At 39.7% G+C, this 14,301-nt stretch overlaps 1 protein-coding gene across 1 annotated transcript in view; it reads right to left on the bottom strand.

The window, feature by feature from the left end:
- The window catches only part of CELF5 (CUGBP, Elav-like family member 5), a 114,220-nt gene that overhangs the window by 58,154 nt on the left and 41,765 nt on the right, over positions 1-14,301 (bottom strand). The window contains exon 2 of the mRNA XM_018561686.1: positions 13,527-13,609. Coding sequence (XP_018417188.1) covers positions 13,527-13,609 — 83 coding nt within the window. The remainder of the gene's footprint in view (positions 1-13,526; positions 13,610-14,301) is intronic.

The raw sequence follows: 14,301 nt of genomic DNA, 5'->3' as shown, positions 1-14,301 counted from the left end.
CATCTCCAACCATGTCCCACAAAACGAGCCAGTGTCGAAGAAGCAGCCTTTGTGGATTTGTATTGAGGAATCCCACTGTCGGGAATTTAAGAATCCCAGTGCCGGGCTATTAATGTTTCATTTAATTGTGAGCTATTGGGTAATATTAACCCTATGGTGGCATGGTCACTTTAATGTTCATAGGAAAATGTTGTCAAACTTTTGGAAACAGTAACCAAAACAGTAGAATACTCAGTACTCTTTTTTACATATAGCAGTTGGTATATGTGTGCTTTAGGGCTCATGCACACGGGCGTATTAAAATACCCCTAGATCTTTCTGCCAGAAGCTAGCAGAACAATCCAGTGTAAAAAAAATGTGTGTCTTGGTGTGTAATTATGCATGTTTACGTGCGTACAAAGTTTAGAGGCATATGCACGTAAACTAATTCTATTGGCTAGAATTTCCATTTATTCTAGAATGAATCTACATGAATACATGTGTGTTTACACACGTATACATGTAAATAATGCCAGTAAGCTCCTCCCTGAAAGGAGGTTTGGGACTTTTTATTTTTATGCCCCTGAACGCTGCAATATAATAAAGATCTAAATGCCAGAATGTGAATGGACGCATTGGATATACCGTAATAGAGTTGCCTCTAAAAGCTGTGTTTTTACTACCAGTGTGCATAAGGCAATCTGCTTCTGCAGAAAGTCAGGGCTCTATTTACTGTAAGGCATTCACTGGCCAGTGCTTAGAATAGTATTTACAGTAGGCAGCACCAGAATAAAATTTTAGTTTTTTTCTTTAGCTCCCATCTTGGCACTCCTGACACTTGAAGGTTAGTCCGGCAGCAAAACTGAGGATAACGAGCTTGTATGGACTTCTTAATGTAATCACAAGACTCTCTATAGACAAGTAGGCAGCCATCCGCTCTATCTTACAGACTGTGGATGGAAAAACTAGGGGAGCTCAGTATAAAATGAAACCTGTTTAAGCAACGTATTGTCTTTTTATATTTTCACATTTATATGCGTGCAACATTGCTTGGGCTAAAAGAGAAGGCATGGAGACAGGGAGAGAGGGCACGTCATTCAAATATGCCTCGGGCAACATCAATGTCAGATACAGCCCTATAGAAAGTGTAAGCTAGATTAGAGTGTTTGCTAGAGATGAGCAAACCTTTTAAAACCAGTTCCGTCCTTGATCCGTGTACAACTGCATGGATCTGGGGAGGATCTGAATTCATGCTAACTTGTTCATGTGTTTTCTTCTCAAAGGCTTAGTTTAATACTAGTTAATAAATGCTAATCTGGAGATAATTAGATTAGTTTACAGGAAATCACATTTCCTTTATAAAAACTGATATAGCATATACAGTATATCTACAACACAAGCCATTTGGTAAGTTAAAATAGATCTAAATTTAGATTTTGATCTAGCTTTAAAATAATAATGCAACTTTAAAGGCTGTTTACAATCTCATTAAATCTGCAGCTTTCATTCAAATATTATATAGTGATCCTGCCATGAAGGCCCTTATTTAGGCACTTCCTGGCAGGGGCGTATCTATGGTAAATAACACCTATGGCAATCACCGAAATTGTGCCTCTGTGCAAAACATCTGATACCCCAGTTCTGGGACACCCAGGCACACACATACACACTAGAGCTGCTGGGCTTGTAAGGTTGGAACAGGTGCTGTGTGCACTAGGGAACGTACAGCATGGCATATAGAATGAGGCGATGTGATTAAGGAACGTACAGTATGGCCTACAGGAGGAGGCGGTATTGAATACGGAATGTACAGCATTGGATATAGAGTAAAGCGGTATGGAATTAGGGAACATACAGCATGGCGTATAGAGTGTACTAGCAAAGATATTTTTGTCTTAAGAAAATCTTAATAAAATAATGCCGGACCCATTCAGAACGCTATCAGTGCTATCGGATTAGCATCCGTGGTTGACTGCAGTGATAGTTCAGCTGATCGATCCCATGGTCCAGGCCCCTAGGATGAGGAAGTGTCTGCATCTTTAGTTATATTGTGCTCCTTTCAGACCCCTATCAGCACAGACCTGCATTGATTGCAGTGACACAATACCAATCGGTTCCCTGGTCCCAGGCTTGAGGAGGGGTGTTTGCTTGTAAACAAGCAGCCAGGGTAGAGGAATGCTTAGATTACTCACTTCCTCCACCCAGGTCTGCATTAGATGATTAATCAAAGGAAGTGAGTAGTGTAACTTCCTCTGCCATTGCGGACCTCTCCTTCTGAAGATGCTTGATGGTGCTGATGCTTTGCTTGCAATCATTTCGGATCCAGTGAACTTTAACGAGATCCTTCAGCAGCTTAGTGAATAGACCCCTATATCTGGTGACCTTGGTGACAACCAGGGATTTCCCTCCCATCCTGTTATGGCAAACAGACAGGAAGTCAAAGGAAACTCCCCATTTGGACACAGATAGTAAAAACAAATTTTAAAACCGTCCCTTACTCTATCCAACTTATTAGCGCTTATTAGCATATACACTGAGAGGCCAGATTATTATGACTACCTGACATTTGTATGCAAATTAGCTATAATTAGCTATAATTTCGCGCTGAAGTGATTTCTTTCTGAAGATATGGGTAAACAACGCGATTTAACAGCCATTGAACATGGGATGATTGTTGGCGCTCAAGCCATGGAGCGAGTATCAGCAAAACAGCAGAATTTGTTAAATGTTCAAGAGCAGCGGTTATTAAAGTGTTTAAAGACTGGACTGTCAGCCGAAAATCTGGGTCTGAACGTGCGAATTGGGGCCGTCAGCGACTAGTTAATGTTAGGGCAGAACGGAGAGTGGCAAGACTGGTACAAGACAACAGAAGGGCAACAGTGCAGTGTCAGATTCCTCGCATCACCTTTCAACATCTCGTGGAGTCACAAGGCGGCCCAACGAAGTCAGCTCGTGGCCCAACGAAGTACTGATGGCGTGGTCATAATAATCTGGCCACTCAGTGTATGTTTATGAAATCAGGTATAGATACCTTTACTATGGAAACGTCACACTCGTATTCCTAGATAGCGTTGGGGTATCACAGTACTGCGAGGGGGCAGTTTCTATTTGAGGTGTGGAGAGAGGGGAAATGTGTTTTTTTTTTTACATGCTCATGATAACAAGTATTTATTACATTTTTTTATAATAAAGATATTGAGGAATAAATCTGGAGGTGCCTTCATCTGGTTTTTTTTTGCTTAAGTACTGTGATTCCCAGAGAGCACCCACAGCTCAGTCTGTGAATCTGGGAATGCCACTGTGGTATATCAATAGAAGTTCATCTATAATATTGAATGTGCTTGTATGATTTAAGCATATTAATGGAAATCTATAGCATATTCAACCATTTTTTAGACTTTTAAGTAAAAAAAAATATAAGACTTTTATGTAAATCATTGTATTATTTCATGATCATTTTTAAAGCTGAACTCCAGGCAAACAGCTTAATAAACAGTTGAAATACACATATGTGAACGGTCTTAGCTGCCTAAAGGCCCATTCACACCATATCTGGGCCGTTACATTTTTCTCCTGCACCAAAAATGTATGACAATATATTTCCATGAGATTTCTGGGCTCTGTTCACGCCAGTGCAGTCCGTTCCGGTGGAGGGAAAAAAAATACCGCATGTCACATTTTCTGGAACATGCAAAACAAAAAAACATGCACTGGAACTTGCAAAAAAAGGCATACAAAAATGCATGCAAATGCCCCGGAATGTAAAAAAAAGGGCTTTGTAGCAGATTTGATGATCTCATCAACCTGCGACTTCCTGTGAGTTTTCATAGTGTGAGATCAGCTGAAAATGGTTGATATTGGCACAGACTGCTTTGTGGGGTATGTGGAGGAATCACCTGAGCTGTATGACCTCAGACATCCAGAATAGAAAAATAATTATCGTAGGATGGAGAAGTGGAGGTCCATTGCTGCAAAGTTCTACCCATGTGATGATAAGGAAATAAAAGGAGGTCTGTGGTGAGTAAAACACTTTTTATAGATTACTTAAAATGTGCTATGATTGTATACAGCGTACATACATGGCGGTTAGCGCTCACTTCTTCCCCTCCGCTTTGGATGTTGGACTGTCCATCGGCGTCCTCACGTCTAATGCAGGTCAATGGACCAGCATAAGCCGTGATGACATCAGAGATCCTTAGACCGCTGGAGTGAAGGGGAGAAGAGGCTGCAGAGACCGGTCTAGCAGCCCAGAGGGAGCCGGTGGAAGTGGGGATCAGGTGAGTAAAATAGCTTTTCCTGTCCTCTAGATAACAATGAGCACTTAACCCTTGCAGTGCAGGTGGTACCCCACTGCAGGGGTAATTTCTTTGTTTCCCCAGAGATGGGCTTTATGGCTTGATGTTTTCAATTAAGACCAAATAAATAATTTTTCAATGAGAAGACTGGTACACCTGCCTTGGTACAAACTCAATCACCTTTGCAATGCCCTCTGGCTGACTGATTACAAGCAGGATTGTGAATCTCTGAAAATGTCTGATGGCCACTTGACTAGATTAAAGGATGATAGAATGAAAGAGCTGTAGCTTGACCTTTTAGCATCGCCAAGCTCAGGTCTTATCATAGCCTATCACAGCTCTATGTTACTGTGGACTACATTAATTGTGCAAAAATATATATTTTCTTTAGCCACACTGCCATTTAATCATAGGGTGTGTTTTACTTTTCCAGTACATTTTATTGTAAATTTGTATAATGATTTGTAAAATGATATATCTGTATAATGATATATCTCAATAAAACCCACAATTGAGGTGACCTGCTAGGATGCAAATATGGGAGCTGCCATTGCTGACTTGTTTTTAATGGTGCAGGTTGCAGGGCTGTCATTCTATTCTATATGTAATGAGTCAAATTTACCTAAAAGTGTGTATAAAGCCAACATTTTTACTTTTTTCTTGCTCTGCCTACCTGTGGAAATTTCTCCTCACTTCCTGTCTTGGATACACAAGAGGAGGTAAGTGAAAATCTCCCCAAACAATTCCCATCTTAGAGTCACCAGAACATTTGTTTCCACTGGAAGATTTTCTCTCACCTCTTGCCCTCATGACAACAGTAAAATTTAGAGCCCATTCACACTATTAGGCTATGCATGCATGGCAACACACATTATGTGCATTGGTGCGATGCAGTGGCATACAGTCAGTGCGAGGTGATGTGGTCCTGTGCCAGAAATGGTACATGCGCTATTTTAGGTGCACTGGCAGCCCATTTATTTTCAACAAAACGGATGATAACGTGCGCACTAATACACCACATAGATGGGCCCCTTTAGGGTTTTCACTTACCTTCCATCTCATTGATAATGGACACCAGCACAAATACAGGGGATCATCAAAATTGACAGAGGTTCTAGCCCTTACACACTCTATCCAAAACAAAAAAGTTTTGCCTTTACATAAACCTTAAACCATATACTGCCTCACTGAAGAACTAGCACACCCATGTCCACTATTGTGAGACTTGGGCATGCAGGTTAACATATACATCTTGAGACAGAGACATTGTTTAATAGACACTCATAGCAATCACAACATTGACCCCTAAGCAAATCTCAATGCTTTAGTAAGCTCATAACCTTAACCCCCCTCTCATCCTCTCAACTCTTCCCCTTTCCTCCTCACCCACCCTACCTTCCAAAACCCAAACCTTTTTCATTTTTTTAATTAAATATTGTAAGCTTCATTTTTTTATTATTTTTACTTTTATGTTACTTCAAATATTGTGATTTTGTATTATTTGGAATTAGGTAGATGTGTCCCTCAATAGATTTACTGCAGCTCATCGGAAAGTTATTCTTTTTAAACTGGCCCTGCATTCCACTTCACTTAATGTGCTTGCTTGTGTTGCTGGAGATAGAATATAAATGGACAAAGTTTGTCAAACATTGCCTTAGAAATATTTAATCACACAAATGTAGAAGATCTCGTGTACAAAATCAGCGGCAATGTGAAGTTATAGACCATTAAAACAATTGTATAGTATAAAACAGCATCCTGTTTATACATGAGGTTTGACATTGTGAATAATGTTACCATACCTAATTCAAAAGTAGTAACTTCAACATAAAAGTTGCCGAATCAAAGCTGGGAAATGCCACCCTAATCTTATTGTATTATCCTTGAATATTTTCTATCAGCTTTTAACATCAACTATTTATATATTCTGTAGCCTTAGATTTGTACCCGTTTTCACTGCATTCTCAAGGGACACAAGTAGAAAGATGGCGTTTAAAATAAAATGGGGAAAACATTATACTGTATTGCAATCCCAGATCTGATTAATATTTAAAAGACTACTAAAACCATAAAACCTGAATAAAAGAAAAACTGGAACTGACAAAATATGTGCATACATGATAGTATCTGTTTTAAAATACACCTGAACTTTCGAAAAAAATGCTTTTTGGTAAAAATATGTCGGTACGGTGTGTTCCATAATGTGCAAACTCACACCTGCAAGTTTTCTGTAAACTCCTCCAAGTGTCTGGATCCCTTGAAAAATCCGAGTGTAGAAAACTTCATTCAGAGTTTTACCTGTTGCTGTTCTGTTTATACTAACATGTGAATTCTAATCCCTTCCTAATTTGTAATAAAAGAGTACAAAGTGGGAAGGTCTGCCTACTACAACCACATGATCAGTCTCAGTATTATAATAAGATAAAAATTATAAGAAAATCAGGCGCATTTACAGAAAATTACATTTCTGGAGAGTTCGGTAAACAGAGTTGCCATGGTTAATTGACTGAAACTGAAAGTTTATTTTGTCTTTAAAACATTTTAAATATTTTTTTTTTATTTACTGTATTGTACATTGAAAGCCAAGAGGCTGTATTGCTGGAAACAGGACTTATATCCTGTAATAAAGGCAACCCATTCTATTGACATTCTTTCAGAGACTGCAGGGCCAATTTAAAATGTATAATTTTGGTTAAAAAAAGCAGTTATACTGTAACTTAATTCATTCCCTCACTTCAAATGCAGAACATTTACTTGAAAGACAAACACTAAATAACAATAAGGAAATTGTCACTTTCTATTGGCAGGTATTACAGTATGCTTTAGGAAACACCTGTATTTTAGAAAACCATTTTAAGCTCATAATATATTTTTGCTATAAAATGAAGCTGAAGGATGTAATGCTATATTGTATTTTTTTTCTGAGTATTCCAGTCTGTGATACTGCATACATAAACATACTTTAGTCTAAGTGATAAACGGTGATACAATGTTAGCAAACCCCATCAACTATATTGATTAAAGATGTTATTCATAAATAGTTTCTGGTTGAGACTGAGATATTAAAATGTCTATTATATTGCAGTAGGTAAAACTGCTGGTAAAAGCACCAATATGGAATTATTTAAAAATATAAGCAACATTACATAATACAGACTAAATAACAAATGCTAAGATGACAGAGGAAAAATAGTTTTATGGATATCATCAATTTGGGGGCGAAAAATCTACAGCTATCAGAGCAATGCTACTGTCGATGTAGGTTACAGTGAAGTTACATAACAATCAGGGCAGGTGCAAGGATTTTTGCCTACACAGATGAAGGTGCATTCCCCCTCCCGCCCCCCCCCGGTGCCCTCAGGGGGCTGCCTATGCAGCCGCCTGGTAGCGCTGGCCCTGCATAGACATCCCATAAAGCAGCGCTCCAAACCTAATAGGAGATCTGAGATATCCATGTTACAAGTCAAACCAATTATCTTAGAAGCATTTAGAAAAAGGAAGACCATCAGCTATTAGTGCCCTATATGTGAAGCCACAAGCAATGACACCCGAAATAGTTTACTGTGGAGAACCCCAATACAAAGACACCCTAAAGTGCCCCACTCCAGAAAGCATAACTCAGATGTCTATGTTACAGCTCACACTGAACTTATCCAGCATTTGGGAACATAATGACCATCATCTAATGAAGTCCTATATGTAAAGTCACAGACATTGACACCCCAAGTCCATTACCATGGAGCACCTTAATACAAGGACAACCCCCCCCCCCCATAGATCTTCACTCCAGAAAGCATAACAGCAGATAACAAGTGACCTTAAACTGATTTTTAACTGCTTCAAGACCACCTAACATAGATAAACGGCGGTCCTGAAGCAGTTTTACCAAGATCACAGCTGCTTCAGCCATTTAAAAACAGCCGGCGATGACTGTTTCATATACAAGTGAATCGCCGGCTATACAGCCACCTGAACGATTGTACGGTGCCACCAAGTGTGCCCGCCCGCCTCCACTCTGCTGTGCACTGTGCGGGCCCAGGACTAGCACAACAGGTCTGTCCTCTTCGATTGGAGGGAGATCAACACACCAGCTGCTGATCTCTCTTCCGATCACTGGACGCGGAAGTGATGTGTAATACATCACTTCTGGTGTCACACTGTAATTTCTCTGGCTGCTATTCACATTCACTTTTAATGCTTTTTTGCTTGCAAATTCTTCAGCTGTAGAATCGATCAATTATACTATAAACACATTTTATATATAATATATAGCAAAAATCATGTGTTCTGATGAATCCAGCGACATTCATTGTGGCTACTGATGGGATGATGGTAGCAAAAATTCAGAGTAATAAAATGTTAGGAGGCCTCACACTGACCACCAGTGTAATGGAGGTATTCTCACTGACCGCCAATATAATGGAGATATTATGACTGACCGCCAATGTAACGGAGGTATTGTCACTGACCGCCAATGTAATGGAGGTATTGTCACTGACCACCAATGTAATGGAGGTATTGTCACTGACCACCAATGTAACGGAGGTATTGTCACTGACCACCAATGTAACGGACGTATTGTCACTATCAGCAATGTAACAGAGGTATTGTAACTGGCCACCAATGTAACAGAGGTATTCTCACTTATTAGCAATGTAACAGAGGTATTGTCACTGACCATCATGTAACAGAGGTATTCTCAATGAACATCAATGTAACAGAGGTATTGTTACTGATTGCCAATGTAATGGAGGTATTGTAACTGATCACCAATGTAACAGAGGTATTGTAACTGACCACCAATGTAACAGAGGTATTCTCACTTATTAGCAATGTAACAGAGGTATTGTCACTGACCGCCATGTAACGGAGGTATTGTCACTGACCACCAATGTAACGGAGACATTGTCACTGACTGCCAATTTAAGGGAGGTATTGTCACGGACCACCAATGTAACTGAGGTATTCTCACTGATCAGCAATGTAACAGGTATTCTCACTGACCATCAATGTAATGGAGGTATTCTCACTGACGCAAATGTAACAGAGGTATTCTCACTGACCGCCCATGTAACAGAGGTATTCTCACTGACCGAGCATGTAATGCAGGTATTCTCACTGACCACCAATGTAACAGAGGTATTCTCAATGACCATCAATGTAACAGAGGTATTGTTACTGATTGCCAATGTAATGGAGGTATTGTCACTGACCGCCAATGTAACGGAGGTATATACCCCGCCACCACTATTTAAAAAAAATAATGATATATGTACATACACATACTTAAATATACCTTTTTCCTGCAGTCTTCAGGCTGATCACATGTCCTTTTTTTTCTTCTCACTAGGGGGGGGGGGGCGTGATTTACATATCAATTAGCCGCGATATTTACATATGAATGTTCTGCGGCTTATTGATATGTAAATACCACCTGCCCATTCATATGTAAATATCACAGCAGGTGACAGCTCCAGACAGTGTGCAGGCTCTCAGCAGGCTGCGGAGTGCACACAGCAGAGTGAACAGGGGGTGGGGCTCAGACTATAGAAGCCTAAGCTCAGAGCTCGTCCATATCGCTGCTTCTGTGTATGCGAGGCTGTGTTTTTCCGCCCCCCACCAGCGCCCTCAGACGTCTGCTTGTGGTGCCTTACGCTAGTGCGGCTCTTATAACATGCATTACAGACACTGAATTTAGCTGGTGAGAATGGTAAAAGCATTAGTTTTGGGAGAAGTTAGTATGGGTTAAACAGTGGAAGTGGCTATGCATTAATCAGGGGAACATCTGTCTGGTGGGGTTGTTTATGTTGTTTATACAAAAAAATCTCATGAGAGCATTAGATTATTACATCAGAGAATTGACAATTGCTGTTCAAAATCTCATTTGATTTTACCATTCGTTTTTGGAATGAATGGAGCTTCCCGAGCGAAAACCATTTTACTGTTAGAATTTCATTCCTTAAAAAAAAATCCATCCTACTTCGATTTTCGTCATTACGGACAACAAAGATCATCGACATTGACTATTAGAAAATACAATGAGCATTTTGAAAACAATGTTTTCCAAACTAGCTGTATGGCCAGTGTAACATACTATAAAATAAAGTACATATAGAGCATTAGGCATTTTAGGCCTAATTTACAACTAACTAGGTTTCATCTTTCAAATGCAGCAAGGAATCCAGTTGCTACAGGTACAGTTTTAGTTGTGCCCTGGTTTTGTTTGATCTCTGTAAGTTAGCCATGTTTTCTAAGGTCTTAATGAATATAAAGAAGCCACAGGAGTTGATAACAGAACCCAGAACAAAATCCATTTTGTAAATAATCTATGTTCAGCTTTAGGTGTTGTACCATGGCTAACCACCAACTCACTATATGTTTAGATTAGAGCACCCAGAGAAGGACAAGCTTGCTGATATACAGGCAAGTACATGGCAGCACTCATAACTGTGCAGCTTGGCTCTCCGTGTGTTTGAAGTTAAGCAGCATCAAGCACCTGTAGATTTTCAGCAGCTACCAGCTACAGATTCTTTATCATTCCCTTATTCTACAAGTCCCTAGCACTCAGAGTTACTTGTGCTGAGAAAACATGGTCCCTGTGCATAGTAGATGATGGCATACACCGTTATAGCCTGAATGAAGAGGAATAAAAAAACTGTGGACCACAGCAAGAATGGTGGAAAGCCAATGTGGGGGATAATATTAATTACTGGTGGTTACGCAGAGTTTATCTTGTTAAAGTGTAAGAGAGAAGAAGATCCCTCTTAACATGATTCAGTATAAGGAGGTGGAGGACTTTACCTCCCTCCCAACCTTTTCTCAAAACCATACTAAGAGATGTTGAGTTATTTTTTTTAAAAAGCCTGCCATTGCTTATGCCCCCACTTCCATTGTTGAGCTCCTTCTGAAATGCTGGTTACCTAGCTTTTATGCTGTCTTACTTTAACATTTAATGATTCATTGACCAGGAACATGTATGCATATTAGCAGTCTCAGTAGAAGTCCTTATCTGCATGCTTTTTCTGAGCCGATAATTCAAAAATGATGGAAGTAAAAAGTCTAGCATGACAGAAAGGTCATTTGTAGCTTTAGAAGAGGAGGTACAAAATGGCAGCCCCCATGTTATCCTATGACAAGTTTACTTTAAAATACCCTTTAAATATATGTATCTAATCTTTGAGATATTAATAGAAAATTTGGCCTTTTTCACTTTGCACTTGCTAACATATTTGATGGTAAATGACTACTATTACAACAAAAATTGTATTCTGATAATTGTATTTGTATTAATATATAAAATATAGTATTTGTACATGGATTTTATTTTTCATACCGCTCATATTTTCTCCACATTTACCTGAAGATAAGCAAAAGTGACAGTGATCGGGATTGGACAAACCATAACACTGCCAGTGGTGCTTAAGCACTTGCAGAAACAGCTGTAAGCATCCCCGATAATGTTGTAGTTTGTCCCAACCCCTGTTGCTGTTGCTTTCGTTGGATAGCTTGACCTTTAGGTAAAAGTGAAGAAAATATAAAGGCTTGTAAAATTTAAAAAAAAGGAATTAATACACTAAATACTATTACTACATATTATACCTGCATACAGTTTGCAGAATACAGCATTTTTTGAGACAGTGGTCCGTTACTAGTGGGTTAAAGGTAAAGATAAAGGTAAGCAGCGCCTGAACCAGCTGAGAGATGTTGATGTGTAATGGAGAAGGACTACTCTGTAATTGGGACAACTGATTATTCTGATTGCAGTGGACAAAATTATGCATTGGTCATTTTGTCCTTGGCTGTGACATAGCAGTTTTGACATCAGTCACCAGTGGGGAATTAGAGCTGTGTTGCCTATTACATTTCTGTGATATATTCAGAAATACTTGATACCCAACTCTAGCCAAAAATATTATATTTCTTTTTTATTTTGGAGTAGCAGGGAAGTGTGAGACGCTCTGTCAGCATTTATATGCTGCCTGTGCCCCCACTTAGATTTTCACTGACTTCCTGTTATGTCGGATGCTTGTTATCTTGCCAGGACATAAAGGGGAAGTCTCTCTAACAGGGACACAGACAGCAATAAAAGCAGAGGCAGGTTTAAACCCTTAGCTGAAGCACTATTAATACTGTTTTTATTGCTTTTTCTGTAGGAGAGATTTTAGACTGGGGTGCCTCGAGATCTTGCATACTTTTGAAGGGTGTCTGAAAAAGGGTTGGGAAATGCTGGTCTAGACAATAAAGTGAACATAGGAGAAGGAGATGAACATAGCCTGAATTGCTCAGAGGAGCCAAATATGTTTGATCTAACATTCTCTAATCTACACTAGAATGCTGAACGCTTGAATCTGTTTGGTTGTGAAAGCAAGCATCTTTTGAGTTTCTCAGTTTTTACTAATGAGTTTATATTTCCTCCTCTTGTACAGCAGCACGCACCACATTCATCTACTTGTATTCACTGGGCACCAACCCCATATACTGGCAAAACAGTCCTGGCTTTCAGATTTTCTGTGACGAGCATCATGGGTGACAGAGGCAAGTATGAGAAAAGCTCATTTTAATTTCAGTCTGTAAAAAACACATTTTCTTGTTCATTTACTTGTAAATTTGCAGCTGACATTTTTTCCCAATTTCTCACCTACAGAAGCCTGATAAAGGTTATGATACCCCTTAAGCTAATAAAGAAGAAACTTTCTATTGCACAATGTGTACAGAAAATGGGCTAATAGCTGTCGTAGCTGATTAATGAGTTTTATGGATAGACAAACCTTAAATACGTTTGTTTACAAAGGGTGCTTGTGAACAAAGTCAGTACAGTACAGTTGCAGAAAAAATATTTTAAACAAATGCATTGTATTATTTTCCTGCAACTCCAATGGGAAGTAGTTCCATTAATCCGGCAACCTTTGTGCAATCCATTTATTCTTCATGTTTTTCTTGAAACGGCAACCATTCAATGCGAGCTGTATAGCACATATCACTTTCCTTCTATGACACGCTCGGTTGAACACCTTAATGTTTATAAAATGTTCTGTTCACATAAAGTCTTTGATTGATAGCCTAGTGTTCTATACATTTCTATGGAAACGCAACCATTATGAAAATGATACAGAAGGCTACCACATAAATGGAAGTAATTTAAACATGTTCTGCGTTCTCTATATGTCTAGCATAAGTACTATATCTGGGGTCAAGAGCTCCCTATGAATTCTATATGTCAACTTTTTCACAACATTCCAGCATTCAACTCACCCCAGGAAGTGTCTTCTGCTCATGCAGGGCTGTTTGTGCTTTGATGGCAGAGTCTCTGGCACAGTATGTGAGGAAGGCACAGCCTGGAGAAGAAAAGGACATAGACAAGTAAAGAACTATGCAGATTCCTACATAAAAAAGCAAAGAACGATTAAAGTATATGTAAATCAATTTTTCAGTATGTTTGGCATCATGTCTTACTGCACACATTTTTCATAAGCAAATAACTTTCTGTAAATCTGTTGCCAGGTTTCTTATCTGGAAAGCAGGCTGGCAACACAAAGCCTTTGTCTTGCAATTAGCAGCAGAGTTGTCAGCCTGCCTAAAATTACCCCTATAGTTGGCCGTTAGGCTGCCTATCAGATCTATCATATAGGTAGCCCAACAACCAACTAAGAGAGCGTACATGGCAGGCTGACCAAGGCACATATAATTGTAAGGTGATGGCTTAGCCTTGTTAGCCTGCACTAGGAAGCACTGTTACTAACAGGCTCTCCGGGTAAGAAATTTGCAACAGCTTCACAAAAAAACAATTAGCTTAAAGGAGAACTATGGGTTCAGTGTTTTTCCCCATAGTTCTCCTTAGGGTAACGGGAGGACACAAACTAGCGTCCTCCCGTTACCCTAAGCTCAGTATACCGCGAGCTACAGCTCGCGGTATACTGAGACGCCGCAGCCGGAGCGGATCCCGACTTAGATGACGGGATCCGCCCAGCTGCACAGCTGGCTCTGCCTATCTAGAGGCAGAGCCAGCTGTGCCTGCCCCCTCCCCCGT

Source organism: Nanorana parkeri, unplaced genomic scaffold (genome assembly GCF_000935625.1).
Source record: "Nanorana parkeri isolate BGI_ZX_2015 unplaced genomic scaffold, ASM93562v1 scaffold537, whole genome shotgun sequence".
NCBI lineage: Eukaryota > Metazoa > Chordata > Amphibia > Anura > Dicroglossidae > Nanorana > Nanorana parkeri.
The sequence above is the reverse complement of the archived record's forward strand: the minus strand, read 5'-3'. Positions and strand labels throughout refer to the sequence as shown.